Source organism: Ursus americanus, chromosome 3 (assembly GCF_024610735.1).
Source record: "Ursus americanus isolate L20-20 chromosome 3, mUrsAme1.1.p, whole genome shotgun sequence".
In the NCBI taxonomy this organism is placed as follows: Eukaryota; Metazoa; Chordata; class Mammalia; order Carnivora; family Ursidae; genus Ursus; species Ursus americanus.
The window spans coordinates 53,039,720-53,060,348 of record NC_142129.1 but is presented as its reverse complement, the minus strand read 5'-3'; the positions used below and the strand labels follow the sequence as shown (position 1 = coordinate 53,060,348).

The 20,629-nt window shown below is 37.4% G+C and overlaps 1 protein-coding gene across 1 annotated transcript in view; it reads left to right on the top strand.

Annotated features, from left to right (window-relative positions):
- Positions 1-20,079, top strand: part of ABCB5 (ATP binding cassette subfamily B member 5) — a 120,662-nt gene extending 100,583 nt beyond the window's left edge. Inside the window, exons 23-27 of the mRNA XM_045793653.2 lie at positions 6,067-6,223; positions 8,760-8,957; positions 12,828-13,034; positions 18,035-18,181; positions 19,882-20,079. Of these exons, the coding sequence (XP_045649609.1) occupies positions 6,067-6,223; positions 8,760-8,957; positions 12,828-13,034; positions 18,035-18,181; positions 19,882-20,079 (907 nt within the window). The remainder of the gene's footprint in view (positions 1-6,066; positions 6,224-8,759; positions 8,958-12,827; positions 13,035-18,034; positions 18,182-19,881) is intronic.
- Positions 20,080-20,629: the final 550 nt, after the last annotated feature.

The window sequence follows — 20,629 nt, the reverse complement described above, 5'->3', positions numbered from 1 at the left end:
CCGAAGGCAGACGCTTAACGACTGAGCCACCCAGCCGCCCCTATTATCACTAATTCTATAGAAAACATTCATAGATCTGTAAAATTATTTTGTTTTAATTCTTTCTTAGTTTTCCAACATGTGGATACCCAGAGCTGGGCTGATTCTTAACATAAATGGAACAAGTAACTTGTTTAATGTTATTTTATGACCCTAAAATATAGGTGAATCGAAAGGCCCCAATACAAAAACTCCTCCTACTAACCTACCATACTTCGTGAATCTCTTTTCATTAAATTCATTAAAAAGGGTCATTTCTGAAGACATAAGCATTTTTAGCTGTCAGAACATATGTAGGACTATTAATAAATATAAGGGCAATTGTTAATGAACAACAGTATCACACTGGTATTTCCCAGTACCCTGAGGAAAGAAAGAAATAAGGAGCTGTCTGAGCTAGAGACTCACTGTGGCCCCCAGCTACCATGAATGTGTTTACAATTGTCCTTTGGACTCACTAAATTATTCCTGGCCTACTAGACTCTGTGCCTTCCAGAATCTAGGGTGACAGACAGCTTTCTATCTAATCAACCAATTGAATGGAAGAAGTTTACAAAGAAAACTTCCTCCTATTAGAACCCTCCTTAGGTAAAAAGAACTTTGTGCTGTTCTCTAATCAGTGGTTTCCCAATTCAACAATCAAGGAGCTGGTTAAAAGTGCAGATACCCAAGTCTCACCTCACAAACTTAATCCAGAGATTTGTAGATTTGATATAGGGCCAGGAATCTACATTTTTACAAACATCCAAATTATTCTGAGGCACAGAATCTGAGGGTCACACTTTAAGAAATATGAACATGGGAACTAAATGCCAGGCTGCTCTCCATACCTGCTTAAAACCTTAGGGTTTTCTTTTGGCCACTATCAGAAACTTTCCTAGGATTATATAAAAATTCGTGAAGTCATATTTTAATTTATTGTTTAAAAAATAAAGGTGTTTTATTCAGCCAATAAATGTGAATGTATTTTCATGATTTATAGCTACAGGAATGGGTGAGCTATCTGTCAGAAATGACAGTGAGCCTTGGGAAAGGAAAATGTACATTTTAACAGCAGAATCCTCTGATGTGCTCATAATATTAGTTTATCAGTAAGGCTACTATCAGCCTTAGCTTTTTCCTCTTAAAAAAAAAAAAAGGCAACAGACATTTCTAATGGTAGAAGTTGTCTTCATCCATCTCTGTTACTATAGAAGTTTCTCTGAGATAAGCATTTTAAAAAGGTGATAACATTTTCATTCTGCTGGCTTGCAGCACTGGGTAGGCCTTTAGAAAATCTCTTCTTTAGGTTTTACACACCTATGTGTATTAAAACTCTCCCCCTCTGCCTTTGTTAGCCCTGGCAACACTTTCAATGTACACTATAAGTGTATAGATTTTGAAAAATACAAAATAAGTTTATTTTCTCCTGTCTGCTTTTCCATTAGCACCTTTAGGTTAGATTCTAGCTGACTTGCCTTTTGCAATATAGGTCAGAAAGCACTAGTGTCCAAGCAGAGGTTTTTTTTTTTCCATACCTCCACTTCAGAACTTCCCTCTGTCTCTATTTCTTCCGTCTTTGCTATACATATTAGCAGGAAGCAGATAGGTAAGAAAGAATCAGGCACAGCAACCTTCAGTACAGTAATAATAAAAGCCACAAATTTGAAAACTTGCTGAGAAGCAGAACCAGGCATTTCATATGTTGTCTAGTGCCTAGTCCTCCAAAAATCCAAATAAAGTTCTTGACAAGAAATCCTTTGGACTTTGAATATTAAATGTGGTTATTGGCCATATAATAATCAACGTAAATGGGTTGATGCCTTGAAATGCTAAGGGATAGAAGGAGATAAGCTAGGCCTCCACCACCATCTTTGCTCTGGTAGGCCAAGCAGCCATGGGAGAACTGTGTGTGTCATCATTATAATTGGGAAAGCAGCCTTAACTAGCCCGAACAAGGAAAACAGGAAAGTCTTCTTTCAGTGTTCACCACTGTGGCAGCCACCCAACTTGTGCCCAGCTCCTCCTCAGGGATTATCTAGAAGAGAAGAAGACAAGATAAGGAGAGTAGATAGAGTGATCAACCACTGAAGGGATCTGAAGGAGACAAATCAAGGCAGATTTGATTATCTTGGACCCTCTGAAGATTCTAAAATGGGAAACAAAGTGGTAACAAACCCCAACATGCAGGGAGAGACAGTTCAGGCCAGCTTTCCACTGGAAGGAGCACCGTGTAAGGTAAAGTACAGTGAACAAGGAGGTTCAGGTCCCAGCCCTACAGGTTTATAACTGTGTGATCCTGGACAAATTGCATAATTTGTCTGAGCTCAAGTCTTCTCGTTTGTTAAGAAGGGGTAAGAGTTCCTGCCTTGCTTATCTCCTAGGTGATCAAGTAGTGTCGCATATATGAAAACATTCTCTAAAACCCAAAGTACCAAATAAATACAAGTTGTGTATTTTCTCTCTTCCATGTGTTGAGGAAAGGATTTAGGGTGGGAAGAAAAGAATCTTTCGAGTGTTATATGGATGTTAGGGGAAAAGAGTATGAGTATGGGTACAATTATAATGGCCACTTCTGTGAGGAAAAATACTCTGCTTTCCAGTCGAAAAGAAGAAACTTACTGAGTGCCAACTTCAGAAGTTGTGATTTGACCTGGTGTGCTGATGTATCTCTATAAAAGTGTGAGAGCTTATTTACCAACAGAAAGTGTCCCATAAACTTTCAGTTCCATGAGAGTAATAATAATAACTTAAACATTTGTTGAACACTGTACTAAGCACTTTATATTATTAATGTATTGAATTCTCACAACAATGCTGTAAGATGTGGATAGTCCTATTATCTCCTGTTTGCCAATAAGGAAACAGAAGCACAGAACATGCCCAAGGTCACACAGCTGAAAAATAAACAGTGGAGTTTGGATGTAGTCCCAGTGGTCTGGCTTCAGAGGCCAGGCTCTGAACCCTCCAGTATACTTACTCTTAGAGTAAGTCACCAAATGTATACAAACTGGGTATGGAAGCAAGATTAAGGGGAGACAAATAGATTGGAACCAATAACTATTCAGGGTATTCCTATTTGGATCAGTTGGGTTAAAACTGGGATTATTCATTTCTGTGCTTTTTTGGGTTGTTCCCAGACAAAGAATCTTTGTAAAATTCCAGTTTGATTTCAGCAGCAGTGATAGGCAAGGGGATTTTCCCCCATTGCTTGGACATGCTTGAAAGAATCATTGTGGTGAGGATGAAATGACAATCACCCCAAGAACCCATGGAGAACCCATAAAACTAGGGAAAAAGAAGCCCAGCACCTGAAAATCCTTTCCAGACCTCTTCCTGCTCAATATTCTCCCTCAACCCTGGCCAACCCACAAAGCTGCAATACTGTTCGTTGTGCAATAAATAGGTTTTGAGTAAAGTTAATTGCAGTTTAGTTCATCCTAGCTAATTGGGCCAGAGTCAGCTAGGGCGCATTCTATAGCACACCAGCATTGGCCTGTGTTTATGCAAAACCCACGTGAGGAAAAAAAATATATAAGAGATTAATGTCTCTGACTCAACCCCCAGGTAGTTGAACAAAATTAGGTTCCTCAGTATAATCCTCATTAACATCAACCCCCATCTGGACTTATCCTCCCCTCAACACATACACAGGAAAGATAGCATTGGGGCTTATAGCTGATACTCTCCCTTCTCTACTGAAAATTTCCTTCCTCTAATTTGTATCCTTCAGGTGATTTATCTCTCACAGATACAAGTTCTAAATGGAAGGCCCTTCTCCCCTTCTCAGTAAACTTCCATTTTAAGAGAAGGACATTTTAACAAGGGCGCCTGGGTGGTTTAGTCGGGTGAGCATCCAACTCTCGATTTCGGCTCAGGTCATGATCTCAGGGTTGTGGGATAGAGGTCCACGTTGGGCTCCACACTGAGCACAGAGTCGTCTTGGGATTCTCTCATTCTCTCCCTCTGCTCCTTCCCCTGTTCTCTCTCTCTCTCTCTCTGAAATAAATAAATAAATAAATAAATAAATAAATAAATAAATAAATACTTTAAAAAAAAAAAAAAAGAGGGACCTAACAAAGACATTGCCCTCTGTATATGTATCCTTAATGCTTGAACTGAATTTTGTGGTGGAAATTTTAGGACAGGTAGATATTTTGTCATGTCTGAAATCAGAGGAAGAAGGTATTTTCTCTGTTGTTCTAAGAAGCCTAGCTCTGTGGGACTAGAATCCAGGTCTCCTGACTAATAATCCAGTGATCTTCCCATCTCACCTGCTGACTCATGGATCAGACTGAGGCTTAAGTCTGATTCAGTCAGATTTTTTCCTTGCATAAAAACAAACAAACAAACCTCTGACGTGTTACCTAAACTCAGTAATCCCTTCTGGTATTTATAACTGGGTATTGAGTATTTTGAATGGCATTTTGAGCTTTAAACAATTTCCATAAACATTAGTACTAAAAATGCCTTGACATCACAGAACTAATGGCTACAATAAGCATCAGATATCCATGTAAACTGGTTTTTTTATTTTGTATTGTGCTTGACCTTTGAAAAGACAACAAGATTCAGGATCTGAAGGTTTAGGTCACTGAAGAGATTGCATCAACGTCCACCCATTGGTAGGTTCTATCTCCAGAGAAATTCACAAGGAGACCAGAATATGTTTACCTTGCTGTGATCCAGCACAGCAAACAAGCAACTGGGTTCTGTGGTATCCTTTTACTGGCCAGTAAGGGGAGAGGGGTAGGGGGATGGGCAAAATAGGTGAAGGGGACTATGAGATACAAACTTCCAGTTACAAAATAAGTAAGCCACGGGGATATAAAGTGCAGCACGGGGAATATAGTCAGAAATATTACAGTAACTATATGGAGACAGATGTAACTAGACTTACAGTGGTGATCATTTTATAATGTATAAAAATGTTGAAATGCTATACTGTACCCCTAAAACTAATGTAGTATTGTATGTCAACTATACTTCAATAATAAATAAACAAATATTACCACTGGAACTTGTCCAGTCTTAGCTCAATTATACTTTTAGTTCTGCTATGGAGATAGATTATTTTTTATTCTATTAAAATGTTTCCATGGCTAAAATGAAAATGAGAGAAAAATATTTGACCGTGGCCACATGATATGCCACATTATCTGTGAATATTCTGTATGCTTTCAGACATCATTTGCATACTTACTATTTTATAATTAAAACATGTTTTGAAACTGAGATCATAATCTGCATAGCAAACCTAAAAGATGAAAGCTCTTCTTCCAGGCTTGCTAAGGTATATTTTAGTCAGATTTTGTTTCGAGGCCTTACCAAAGTACAATCTCCATGCTTTGCTGTCTTTAAATCATGTAGCACTTCAAGCAGATAACCAATCATCTGGCATCAATTGTCTGTTTTAACTACATTATATGCAAAAAAAGAGGGAAAAATACCCATTCATATCTCCTGTGTAAATTCAGATCTCACTACTGGAGACTCATTCTTCCCATTGTCTGTTGAATTCTCTGTCAAATCTCCAAGCAAGTGAGCCTTATATCAAGGTGGCTAAGAAGTTTTTTATTCACTAGTTTGGGGCCTTTGATCTTTGTCTCTAATTGGAAGAGAAACTTTTAAGATTACCTGAGCTCCAAAGGTCATTTGGGTATACAACGCTAGGGATGATCACTGTGTGGTAGAAAATTATAAAAGAGATATCAATGGGGCACCTGGGTGGCTCAGTTGGTTAAGTGTCTGACTCTTGGTTTTGGCTCCATCATGATCTCAGGGTCATGAGATACAGCCCCATGTCAGACTCTGCACTCACCGGGGAATCTGCTTGAGATTTCTCTCCCTCTCTCTGTCTTTCTAAAATGAATAAATTAATTAAAAACAAACAAACAAAAGAGATATCATTGTTGGGGCTTCAACATTAGTGGTGTTGTTTGGACGAAAAGGTTATTTATATTCCTGTGCCTGCTTTTTCCTCTACTTTTTTTAGAGTTCTATTGTTTGAAAATGGACCTAAGATTCAAATGCTTTATCTTTTGATAGAGTTTTTACTGCAATTGCATATGGAGCTATGGCCATTGGAGAAACACTTGTTTTGGCACCTGAATATTCGAGAGCCAAATCTGGGGCTGCACATCTGTTTGCTTTGCTGGAAAAGAAACCAACTATAGACAGCTATAGTCAAGAAGGGAAAAAACCAGTAAGCACAACTATGATTTTGAATGTCCACATTATTAATTATACATATGAATGCTGTCTATATAGAGACTTAAATGAAGGCCTTATTTGATAACTTTGCAAAAGATAGTGCTATAAAGAATTAAAAACTTGTATAAAAAACATTAAAAAATTAAAAATTAAAAAAATAACACGGCTACAAAGGGAGAAGGGGGTCTTGTCTTAAGCAATTTTTCACCTCTGCTACTGAAACATACATATATTTTATAAAAAATAATATACTTCTAGTTTATTTGCCTGATGCCTTGAGAATGTTCTTGAACAAAGAATTGATTTATATATTTAATTTTATTTAGACAGCTGAAACTTTAGTCTTGGATGAAGATTTGCATTTGAATTAATTCATTTTTTTCTCTGATAATTTATACAAAGTGAATAATGCTTGCTGTTTCAGACACCGTATTTTATGGAAAATATATCCGCAATCAGAAGAGGGGGAAAAAGGAACTATATTTATTAAATTCACACATACACAGACACAAACTCTAAAAGACCATGAATATTAAAAGAGAAATAATAGTGAGATTTTATAATTTAAAACAAACAAGCCCCTTAATAGTATCTTATACATTAAATATATATTCAATTTTAAGACTTTTCTAGACAATTTAAATTTAAAAGTAAGGATAGTCATTAGGTATATACTTAAAAGAAATTTTTCACTTAAAATTATTTCCCAATTAGAATTTTAACAGTAGATATTTTATATGTATGATAGTTTAAAATAGTACATTATCCGTAAAGCTACCTAATTATTAAAAGGAATGCCAGTCCTTAGTTATAGATCTTGAAAAGATCTTGAAATTCTCAAAATAGAATGCTCAAAGATGCATCATAGTCAAAATAAGATTTCATATTTGTCTTTTAGAAAGTAAAGGATGTAGAAAACTTTTTTTTAATCTTGGGATTTAGATGTATAATTACATTGCTACTCATTTCTTTCAGAACATTACAGTAAAGGGATTGAGTATCTCACAGATAAATATCTTCATATAACTACATTATGTGGCATGGAATATGGAAATGTTTCTCATAGAGACCGTAAAATTAATTTATTTAATCATTTTATTTAATATGCAAATACTTCTAAATATCACTCCCTATGCTTTTCAACAATTAAAATCTGGGAAAACAAAACTGACAAATGTTGATAATTATTGCAGCTGGGAGATAATCCATTACATTTTTCTCTCTACTTTTGTAGATGCTTGAAATTTTCCATAACAAAACATTTAAAATAGGGGTGCCTGGGTGGTTCAGTCGGTTAAGTGTCTGCCTTCATCTCAGATCGTGATCTTGGGGTCCTGGAATTGAGCCCCTCATCAGGCTCCCTGGTCTGCTTCTCCTTCTCCCTCTGCCCCTCCCCCTGCTCGTGCTCTCCTCTTTCTCTCTCAGATAAATAAAGAATCTTTAAAAAAATGTTTAAAATAGTAAGAATAAATTTTAAAATGTATTAAAGTCTAGTAGTGTAAGATCTCTCTATGCCTTTTCAAAAGGCACAGAGTGTACACAAAAATAATGCACTCTTCATTACTCTGTAGTTTCCAGGTTGATTTTGTTAAGCATTTTTGCATAAATAATATTCAGTGTGGGGAAAAGCAGAAAACACTGAATAAGCTAAAAATAAGCTACTACAGCACTTAACATTTTGGCATATATCCTAATATTTCTTTCTTTTGACAATAGAGTATCATTATCAAACGTTTTTTGATGCTCCTGTTCTCCACCTACCCCTGCCTTCTGCCTGTATGCTGGGTTCAGAATATGCTGAGCATGACTATTAAACCTGACTATTTAAAATGCAATTGATTGAGGGCAAGCAAACATGAAGTTCAAAAGAACCCAAAATCTTAGAACCAAATATATAAAGGGAAAGTTAATCATTTAGTGATAGTTCCGGAAAGTCTTTTATAAACACCCCTGGTATATATAAGTATTGGTTTAAAAATTATCAGAAGGATTGAAGCATAGAGAGAAAAATAAACTTTTAGGCATTACTGCCAAATAATGATCAATTGAAAACAAAGATAAGCCCAAATTCAAAGCATAATGTATATTAACTCTAAAACATGGTCCAACTTGCAAAAATAACATTTATATATATAGTTTATGAGGACCCCCAGCTATTCTGAATTAAGCAATAAAGGTCTGTAAAACACAAACTAAATTTTTAAAGATATGTACAGTTATTCAGAACATTTGGTCAAACAGCTAGTCTGCAGATTAGACTATGTCTTGGTAGGGAAGCCAAAGGAAACCAGTGCTTTTTAGGAACTTGGTGAAGTCCAATAACAAAGACAAGAAGTACAGATGTAAAAATCTAAACAAAAGTGACGGAAATGATCATGCAGTCAGCAGCTCTATAGAGAGGAATACTGTTTAAAATAAAATGGTTGTGGAAACATGCATAATTTTCAGGAAGCACTCAGCCAATGTGCTATAATGTGTTATACTCATTTTAAGTTATCATTCTAAACGCTGCCAACTTTTTTTCCCAGGATACATGTGAAGGGAATATAGAGTTTCGAGAGGTCTCTTTTTTCTATCCATGTCGCCAAGATGTTCTCATTCTTTGTGGCTTATCCCTCAGTATTGAGAAAGGGAAGACAGTGGCATTTGTTGGGAGCAGTGGCTGTGGAAAAAGCACTTCTATCCAACTTCTGCAGAGATTTTATGACCCTGTGAAAGGACAAGTGGTAAGACTGATTTTAAATTCTGCTTATCTAGAGTTTAGTGGTGCTATTCTTAAACATTCCCTTGGGCTTAATCATCCTTACTGGTTTGAATAGAGCAAAAAGTGCAGTAGTTTGGGGGGGGGGGGGAACAACTCTCTCCCTTAACTAAGTGGACAAGCAAACCAATAACAAAAATGATGGATAGGATTTTAAGGCTAAATACAAAATACAAAGACTCAAAGATTCTTCAGTCATGATGGTGGCAGAAATTTTGGTCTTAAATTGAAGACAACACAAACAAATGGAAAGATATTCCATGCTCATGAATTGGGAGAACAAATATTGTTAAAATGTCTATACTACGCTAAACAAGCTATGGATTTAATGCAATGTCTATCAAATACCAACAGCATTTTTCACAAAATTAGAACAATCCTAAAATTTCTAGGGAAACACAAAAGACCCTGAATAGTTCAAACAATCTTAAAACAGAAAAGCAAAGCTGGAGGCATCACAATTCCAGACTTCAAGTTATATTACAAAGCTGTAGTAATCAAAATGATATGGTACTGGCATAAAAACAGACACATAGATCAATGGAACATAATACAGAGTCCAGAAATAAAGCCACACCTTTGACAAAAGAGGAAAGAACATACAATAGGGCAAAGAGAGTCTCTTCAATAAATGTGCTAGGAAAACTGGACAGTTCCATGCAAAAAGATGAAACTGGACCACTTTCTAATATCATACATAAAACAACTCAAAGTAGATTAAATACATACATGTGAGACCTGAAACTACAACAGTCCTAGCAGAGAACACAGGCAGTAATATCTCTGACATTGGCTACAGCAACATTTTTCTAGATATGTCTAAGGTAAGGGAAATGAAAGCAAAAATAAACTATTGGGACTACATCAAAATAAGCTTTTGCATAGTGAAGGAAAACATCAACAAAAAAAAGGCAGCCTACTGAATGGGAGTATATTTGCAAATGATATCTCCAATGAGGGTTAATATCTAAAATATATAAAGAACTTCTACAGCTCGATACCAAAAAGAAAAAAAAAATACAATTTAAAAATAAAGGACCTGAAGAGATATTTTTCCAAAGAAGACATACATATGGCAAACAGACACATAAAAAGATGCTCAACATCACTAATCATCAGGGAAATGTGAATCAAAACCACAATGAGATATCACCTTATACCTGACAGAATGACTATAATCAAAAAGACAAGAAATAACAAATGTTGGCAAAAATGTGGAGAAAAACGAACCCTCATGCACTGTTGATATAAATTGATATAGCCACTGTGGAAAAGAATATGGAGGTGGTCAAAAAATTATAAATAGAAATACCATATAATCCAATAATTCCACTCCTGGATATTTACCCAAAGAAAACAAAAACACCAATTTGAAAAGATATATGCACCACTATGTTTATTGCAGCATTATTTATAATACCAAGATATGGAAGCAAACTAAGTGTCCGCTGAAAGACAAATGGATATATATGCAATGGAATATCACTCAGCCATAAAAAAGGATGAGATCTTGCCACTTGTGACAGCATGGATGGATCTAGAGCATATTATGCTAAGTGAAATGAGTCAGCCTGAGAAAGGCAAATACCATATGATTTCACTCATGTGGAATCTAAAAAACAAAACAAATGAATAAGCAAATAAACTAGCAGAATTAGACCTATAAACACAGAGGTACAAACTGATAGTAGCCAGAGGGAAGGGGGTGATGGGCAGAATGGATGAAGGGGATAAGTAGGAGATAGATGCTTCCAGTTATGGAATGAATAAGTCACGAGAATAAAGGGCAAAACATAGGAAATTTGGCCAGTAATATTGTACTAGCCTTGAATGGTGACAGATGGTAGCTACACTTGTGATGAGCATAGCATAATATATAGAGAAGTTGAATCACTATATTGTACGCCTGAAACTATTGTAATATTGTGTGTCAACTATACTTACATTTTTTTAAATCTAAGAAAAATTAAAAGTCTACAAATTTGAAATTCTAAAAGAAAAAAAAGAAATTTTGATCTTATGAAGACATGGAATTCTTTTAGGATACAGGTGTTGGAGGAGGGGTCTAATATCTGTATCTAGGCTCTTCCTTTATCCTCTTGTTTTAAGACAGAGATAAATTTCCTCTGCCACCCTGATTCAGGCTTCCTGCTATTCCCACTGGCATTCTCCACCCACCAACTCTCAAAATTTTAAGCATGGTTAGGGCTTATCTAAATCAGCTCCGTTGGGGCACCTGGCCAGCTCAGTAGGTTAATAAGCGTCTGCCTTCGACTCAGGTCATGATCCCAGGGTCAAGCCCCGCATTGGGCTCCCTGCGCATCTGGGAGCCTGCTTCTCTGACTCTCCCCCACCTGGTTCATGCTGTCTCTCTCTTTCTCTGTCTGAGATAAATAAATTAAAAATCTTTAAAATCAATCAATCAATCAATCAGCTCCATTAAGTCCTGCATCCTGATCTAAAAAAAAGAAAAAATGCAACCTCTCTCTCCTTAGAATTCCAATGACTTTTTCTCAAATGGCACCTTTCTTACTCTTCCTTATATTCAGGTTTTCAATTATCCTCTCCCCCCAGCCAGCATCACATCACATACACACACACACATACATACACCTTCCTGTTCTGCCTTCTCCTCCCCACAAAAATCCTAAGCCCCTAAAAGTCAAAGACTCATATTAGTCCTCATTCTCCTGCAATTTACATGGGTTTTTTTTCTCATCGCAGATTCTCAGTGACTATTTGCAAAATAAAATGGTCCAGAATGGCTCCCTTGTTACCAGTGATAACAATGAGTTAACAATTAGTCCAAAATTAGGTAACAGTCATCTACTTGCACATAACATAGCATATCCCCTCCTTTAAACCCTCCAGTGATTTCCTACCATAGTTAGAATAAAACAGAGTCCATTCCATCAATCATGGTCCTTCATGATCGGGTCTCTGCCTCTCTCCAAACTCCTATCACTCCCCACCTTGTGTACTGTGTGTCAGTCTCACTGGCTTCTTTATGTTCTCTAAACTCACTTATGGCCTTCGTTCTTGCTGTTCTCCTGCTTGGAATTTTCTTGCTCCAACCTCTTTGCTGACTCCTTATCATTCAAATATCAATCTAAATGCTACTTCTTAGGTAGGGCTTCTTAGATTACTCTGTAGAAAATAATCCATTCACCAACCTGTTTCCCACATCCTCCCTACATTCTCAGTCACTCTCAATCCCATTTTCCTGTCTTCATGACACTTTCCTTTTTGAGTTGATTATTTGTTAGTGTGTTTATTGCCTGCCTGTCTCCACTAGAATATAAACTACAGGAGGGCAAGAGCTTTGTCCTGCTTACCACTATTTCCCTGGTACCTGAAGAGTCCACATCAGCTAGTAGGTATGCTCATCAAATGCCAGTTGAATGTTGTTATATGTTCATGTGAATAAGCATGACTGTGTACAAAATGACATACCTTTATATGTGACTACTGTATCAGCCTACACCTTCTCTCTCTGGGCTTTAATAAAGTGGGGTCCTATTACAGTAGAGGTTGCTCATTTTCCATCTGACTTCAGCACAAAGCACCAGGCTTTACTCTAGACTCCAGGCAAGTCTCTAGACTATGTGGCCATTTGTAGAAATGTCAAGTAAGTTTAGGAGTTGGCATTTTAGTCAGTTACACTCTGCTTCTATACAATATGATTTACAGTCCATCCTTGGGTAGCATTTTAGTGTAAGGTAGGCTTGAATTCCTACCCTTCTTGTTATAATTTCTATATGTTTGAATATAGTGAACTGTGACATGATACAGTTGTTGGATCTTCACATACCGTTCTCCATTTTGCTTTTGGCAGCTATTTGATGGTGTGGATGCAAAGGAACTGAATGTACAATGGCTCCGTTCCCAAATGGCAATCGTTTCTCAAGAGCCTGTACTCTTCAACTGTAGCATTGCCGACAACATTGCCTATGGTGATAACAGCCGTGTTGTGCCGTTAGATGAAATAAAAGAAGTAGCAAAAGCAGCAAATATTCATTCTTTTATTGAGGGTCTCCCTGAGGTAAGAAAAATATCTGAAATCTTGAATTGCAAAGTTGCCAGGTAAGCCTAAGTGTTTGTTTTTATGTGCTACTTGAATCATACAATTTATTTTTTGCTAACATCTAATATAAAGTTGTATGTAAAAAGCAAAGATTGAAATTTTTCTGTGATTAGTTTTCCCAAGACCAAACTGTATTAATATTCACCGAATTAGTTTTCTTATTTGTTTCTTTACCTTTTATCCATATACACTCAACTCATGTCTATACCACCATCATTCCCCCCACCCCCGGACCACTCCAGTAGCTTCTTAGTCTGTCTCCCTGCTGCCCGTCTGCCCAATTATAATTCTCCTTCTTCACAGTAACTAGGGGGATCTTTTGAAAACATAAATTAGATTCTGTCCCTCCTGCTTCAAACTTCCTAATGGCATCCTTTGTACTTAGAATAAAGTCCAAATTTCTTATGTGGCTGGCAAAGCTTTCTATGATCGATCCTACTTACCTCTCCAGTTCCTTCCTCACCATATGCTCATTCTGCTCCAGCCGCAGGGTCCTCTTTTCATCTCATGAACACACCAAGTTTTTCCCTACCTCAGGACATTTACACTCGCCGTTTCTTCAGCCAGGACCTCCCTTCCTCTGGCTCTTTGCAGAGCCAGCTCTTTAACCTTCAAGCTCCTTGAAATGTCATCTTTGCAGACACCCTCCCTGGCCACCTTACTTAGAAGAGTTCCCACCACTCCTTCACCTACCACATATTTATACCATTTGACTTTTACACTTAAATTGTTTATTATCTTTCATTATTTTTGTTGTACTATATCCCAGCTTTACCCAAAACTACATTTTGCAGAGACTCAGTGTGCTAACTTTTTACAATGAACTTTGGAAATCAAGATGATGTTATTTACTAAAAGAAAGAATAACTTGTTTCTCAGTATTTTTAAGTTTAACTTTAGTTTGCCTTCATATCACCATTACTGAAAAAATATGTAGCACCATAAAGAAATCTGTGCCAAGATATCATTTTGGAATAGGACATTGGACATCACATCTAGCAGCAATGTAAATGACCATTTGTTGTAGTGAGGAAAAGACAGGGAGTTGGGAGATGACTTAGGAGCTATTTCCAGTGTTATGAATGCCTGAATTAGAAATTATAAAGTAAAATAAAACAAGGAAAAGGATTTAAAAGATATTGGAAAGGTGGAATTGCCAAGATGTGGTTCAGGATTGTGAAAAGTGAGCAAGAAAGCATATGATACACTGGACAGCCTGCTGGAATGAAAGCACACGGAGTGTGTGATGAGAGTACAAAGGAAGGAATGACAAATTCTCTGGGAGCTCAGAGAAAATCACACAGAAGATGCTGTTTTAAAGCAGGTTTTGAAGAATGAGTAGGAATTCTCCAGGCAGAGAGGAGACAAATCCATACTTAGAAGACAGAATAAGCTCACATGGAAACATAAACATGTAAAAGAGTTTCAGGTGTTTGGAAGGAAATAAATTTAAAATCCTGAGTATAACGCATAAAATGAGGAATTGAAAAGAGGCCAAAACATGAGCAGAAACTAAATGTGAAGGTTCTGATATACTAGTCTAAGAAGTTTGGATTCTGTCTTATTGGAAATAGGATTTCCAATCCTATTGGATGGAAATGTCCCACTAGACATTTTTAGGCAAAGAAATAATGTGATCAGATTTTAAAGCAAAAATTGCTGCTGAAACTCAGCCTTTTGTTTGCTCATCCAAGAGGCACTGTGGCCTTTGGTGATGGCAGAGATTGGCATTAAAAGGACAAGCTCTGGTGCTTTACAACATTCTGGATGAGAGCAATGCAGGTCCACATTTTCTGTTCCTCAGTTTCAACTTCCAAAAACTGTTAAACTCCATCCCTTACACACAAGTTTTGTATGTGTGGTGGCCAAAATGATGTGAAGCCATATGTAGTCTTTATTAATCCTACTTAGAATGAATAATCAAATATTTCTGCACAAATATTCATATGATTACCACTTGCTTCCCCAGAACTTCTGGGGTGCTATTATATATCACATACTAAATATATATAATATGTAGTATATACAATTTGTGGTGTATTTTCTTCTAAAGTCAAACAAACAGGGGCACCTGGCTGGCTCAGTTGGTAGAGCAGCTGACTCTTGATCTCAGGGTTGTGAGTTAGAGCCCCATGTTGGGTATAGAGATTACTAAATAATTTTTTTTTTTTTTTTTTTAGAGAGAGAGAGAAAGAGTGCGGGACAGAGAGGCAAAGCAGGAAAGAGAATCTTAAGCAGGCTGTACACCCAGCACAGAGCCCAATGAGGGGCTCGATCTCACGACCCTGAGATCATAATCTGAGCTGAAATCAAGAGTCAGATGCTTAACTAAGTGAGCCATCCAGGCACCCCAAAAAACAGAATTCTTAAACAAATAGAGCCCTAAAGGTTTCTGGTAAGGGATTGTGGACCTGACTGGCAACTCAAACTCAGAGGGTGAATAGCAAGACATCAATAAGGGTAACACATTTATACCATATGCCATGGAGATGACCCGCAGACATCCAGAAATATCCACCTAGGAGGGGAGTTGAAGCAACACCGCTTTGGTCTTGAGGATCCTCTGGGAAACATACCAGGTATAGATGCAGCTCTCAGTCAAGCCACATCATGGCTACTGGAATATGACTTCAACCACTGAAACCACCCTAAATTCCTCCCCAGGGCTTGCAGGGATTCTCTAGGATACAGTTGGTTTAGGATTAGACTTTTTCTGATGTTCCCTCTAGAACCCAACTGGCTTTTAGCCCTAGGTTCATATTGAGGAGCCATTGTTCCTTGAGGATGTCATAAACAGGTTGCATATTTCAAGACACTCACCATCCATCCCAATGTTTGCCAGAAAATGGATTTAGATTTGCAGTTTAAACAGGAGAATGAGGGGCACCTGGGTGGCTCAGTTGATTAAGCATTGGCTCAGGTCATGATGTCAGGGGCCTGGGATTGAGCCCCAAGTCAGGCTCCCTGCTCAGCGGGGAGCCTGCTTTTCCCTCTGCCTCTGCCTGCTACTTCCTCTGCTTGTGCACTCTCTCTCATAAAAATAAAGAAAACCTTTAAGCAGGAGAATGAAACTCTGTAGTTCTTTTCTTTTTTTTTAAGATATAATTTATTTATTTGAGAGAGAAAGGGAGAGCGCATGAGCTGGGGGAGGCACAGAGGGAGAAGCAGGCTTTCCACTGAGCAGGGAGCCCGATGAGGGGCTCAATCCCAGGACTCTGGGACCACGACCCAAGCAAAAGGCAGATGCTTAACTAACTGAGCCACCCAGGTACCCCTGTAATTCTTCATTAAAAAATGAGAACCTTCACTTTCAGTATCTGAAAATGTTTTTAGGTTGATATTGAGACAATGTATATATTCACATTTATAATCTGTTTTGCTTAATGATAGACAAAAACATCCGAATTTAATTTTCATCCAATTCATTCTTGATGCTAATATCTTCCTGCAATCCAGAGAAGGCCAAGAAATGCAAAGTGACTTCTAAGCTAGTATTGTTATCTTCTTCAGCTACACTAGAACAATCCATGTACAATTTAAGCTAGACTGGCAAAAAAGTGCTACAAACCGTTATTACCTCCACCCAGTCCTCTCTCAATTTTCGTTTCAGGGTTGGATTCTCTAATTTAGATGGGAACTTTGTGGTGTGTGGAAATGAATGACATGGTTTTATCTGATTATCCTGCCCTGTGATTCCAAACTTAATAAAATGTATTTTAGAAGTCAGGCGCCCAGCGTGCTGGCAGTCCTATATAAAAGCACAGAGGAGATAACGTCTGTTTTCTTTGGAGAGCATTCACCTCAGAGAAGACACTTTTACTGGGCTTTAGTAACTCAGATACCTTTGTTTTATATAAAGCAAACAACTGTCCATCTTAAATTGAAAAATGAACTTTAAGATGAAGTAGACGCATTTATCATAAGGTTGTGTCACAGGCTCTCTTGATACCCGCTCTGCCCAAATAGTACCCCTCGAAGGCAAGGCAGTCAGATGTGGAGGAAAAGGCAATTAATTCAAGCTTCTCTAAGGCACTAAGACAAAACAGCGTATTAATCACATGCATCTTCTCTGTGATGCTGCTACAGGATCCACCTTTGGAAGGCTGTATAATTAGACTTGCTTTCCTGGTGGTGTCAATCCATCCACACATTCTTATCTGGATATCAGTAGCATATACCTGTTAGACAACTGGCACTGTGTACTAGAAAGCAGTGTGAAACCTTGAAGGGAAGTAGAGTCAATGGGACAATCTAGAAAGCAAGAGGAGCCTGCTTATATGACCGGTCATGATTTAGCAGACTACAGCAGCTTTAGGATACTCCTCTAGTAGTTTCTTTATTCTTCTGTGGAGGAAAACACTGGAGGAAAGGTCATTAGTAAGTAGGAGGGCCATGGAAACATTGGGAGTGCTAAATGTCACTATTATGGCCTGAAAAGATGAACAGACTATCTCCAGATGCCAGCCTAATTTACTGCCAGGAAGATACCTGAAGAACTGAGAACAGAATCCCGCTCCCTGGAGAGATGTGCCCCTAGAGGTTTGGTGAGAGCCAGAGTGAAGAAACCCAGTGATTTCCTTGTTTTTATATACTTTAATTCTTTTTGACCTGAAAATAGAAGGTAATGGAATTTAATGCAAAAAGATTTGTGTTTACTGAGAACTTTCTTTCGCCAGTAATTTTTTTCTTATGCTTTAATTCAAACAATCCCTTTGTAGACGTATAATGGCAAAGGTCTGCTGTTTGTGATCAGTGTAGATATGTAAATGAGATGGTAGTGTTTACTGCTGGTTTAGCTTTTATTTTCAGCAAAGCCCAAGAATAGATTTCAGCACTTGTTGGGATACAAATTTTCGAGAGTAGCAAAATTTGAAATATTTAGATGGTTCTCGCCCACAGTTGCCATGCTAATTTAAATAACCAAGACTTGCTTTCTTAATTGCATGTTCCTGTAATAGAAATACAACACACAAGTTGGACTGAAAGGAACTCTGCTTTCCGGAGGCCAGAAACAAAGACTAGCTATTGCAAGGGCTCTTCTCCGGAAACCAAAAATTTTACTGTTGGATGAGGCCACTTCAGCCCTTGATAATGAGAGTGAAAAGGTAACATTCTCTTATTTCATCTCAGAATATTATACCAAATAAGAGAGTGGAGTGTTGTGGAAGAAATGAAGGTCAGTCTGGGGCAAGAAAGACCTGAGAGAATTATGGTCATAGGGTCACAAGTTCTAATTAAGGTTTTGGACTTTAAAAAAAAAAGTTAGAGGGGCGCCTGGGTGGCTCAGTCCTTAAGCGTCTGCCTTCGGCTCAGGGCGTGATCCCGGCGTTATGGGATCGAGCCCCACATCAGGCTCTTCCGCTATGAGCCTGCTTCTTTCTCTCCCACTCCCCCTGCTTGTGTTCCCTCTCTCGCTGGCTGTCTGTATCTCTGTCAAATAAATAAATAAAATCTTTAAAAAAAAAAAAAAGTTAGAGGCTGGTGGGAAGGAGGGAGTTGGGACACAGGGCATCTTATGTTCTAGAAAGGTTTTCTCATTTGAATTGATTTATCAGAAAGGCCCAATTCTTGAAATGTTTCTCCAGTCAAGGAAAAAGCCCAAGAAAAATAACTTTACTATTCTATTATTATTATTATTACGATACCAAACAAATTAATAAGGCAATCTGCATGCATAAAAGAGTAATCTACACTGCAGTGTCAGAGCCCACTAGTTACTCCATCTTCTATAGACAATTAGCTCTGTTTGAGAAGAAAGCAAGGAAGCAAAGAGATGTGACAATAGACCTACACTGCAAGCTCCTTCAGATGTTTAAGTTTGCTATATGTCCTCGTGCTCTAGTAGTTTCTTGCACATAGTAGGCACTTACTTGTTAAATGAACATTGGTTGAATGAATGATAACCTTAAAATTTACCAAGTGTCCATTATATGCTATAATCTCAATCCTCACAACTTGATGAATTAGCTTATTTTATTAGCCATGTGAGTTTTATAGGTTAGCACACTAAGGCTTTAAAAAGTTAAGTAATTTCTCTGAATTTTAATAGAGGGTGTCTGAGCTAAGATCTTATGTGGTTAACCATCACACAGTTGCTATTTGTAGATGATTATCATTCTTGACTCCTAAGGACACAGTGTGTTATGAAAGAAAAACATGATTTTTGGAATCAGACATACCTGAGCTGTAATCCTGGATTCATCAATTACTAGCAGTATGACCTTGCTCAAGTGACCTGGACTTTCCAAATCTCAGTTTATTCATCACAAAAATGAAAATATCCCCCACCTTATGGGTTATTGCAGGGACTTAAATTAGATACCCATTATTGGAATGAATATTTTTTATAGTCAACAAATATTGGTTTTCAGCCTCCACTCTCATTTGTTCTGTACAACATTATAACCTACCATAGCTGAGAGGTTACCCAGGACAATTTTATAGCTAAATTCTACCTAAATAAATAAATAAATGCTATGAGAAGAAATTAAGTAAGTAAATTAAGCATTCTACTTAGGTGTGGAAATATTATTTTCTGACTCTGAGTTTGGAACCACCTACTTACATACAGACAACCATCTTATTTTTATTCATTATCACAAAGCTTTTCTAATTAGAAGTCTAAATGTGTCTATAATTACTTTTTCTAGATTTCTATTGAGTATGGTGAATATTTCACAAAGCAGGGCAATTGCCTTTGGGGATAAGCAAATACACTCTTATTAGATTACCTTTATCAATTTATTTGGGTAAGTTTATTAGCATCTAAGTCAAGCTAGCAATCACAGTTCCTCTTCTCTTCTAGGTGGTTCAGTATGCTCTCAATAAGGCCAGAAAGGGAAGGACTTGCCTAGTGGTTGCTCACAGACTCTCCACAATACAGAATGCAGATCTGATAGTGGTCCTGCACAATGGGAAAATAAAGGAACAGGGAACTCATCAAGAACTCCTGAGAAATCGAGATATGTATTTTAAATTAGTAAATGCACAGTCAGTGCAGTGATGCTGTTGGAGTTAGCACATATTTTGATCTTCGTGTAATGCAAAGAAAGTACTTAGCAATTATTTGGCATGCTTTGATCTCTTTTATTACATGTATCTATACCTGGAATCATGCTATTCAAGTACAGACATGTTTTGTGTACACAACATCTTCTCTTCAGATTTTTTAAAGGAAACAAAATTTGCTAAACTCATATAAGTGAGATAATGCCTGCATCCCTCCTTTGTAAAAATGTTCTGACCCATGTGTTTGTAAAGCAGTTTTCTACAAAATGAATCTATTTTCCTGTCGACTTCGGCTATAAAATTGGGAATATATTCCAAGAGAGAAAAATTATCCAATTAACTAAATTGAAAGATTTTAGTAAAGAGAGAGATGTAGTTGGGCCTGACATTGTAGGGAGAATGATTTTACCTTGGAGCTTCCAGCATTTTGTAACACATATTAAAGCACTTTGATCAAGTCTTATTCTTCAGACCATAGGACTTTCTCTTATAATATCTCTCTCACTGTTTCCCAAAATTCAATTATATCCCTTTATTAGGGGGAT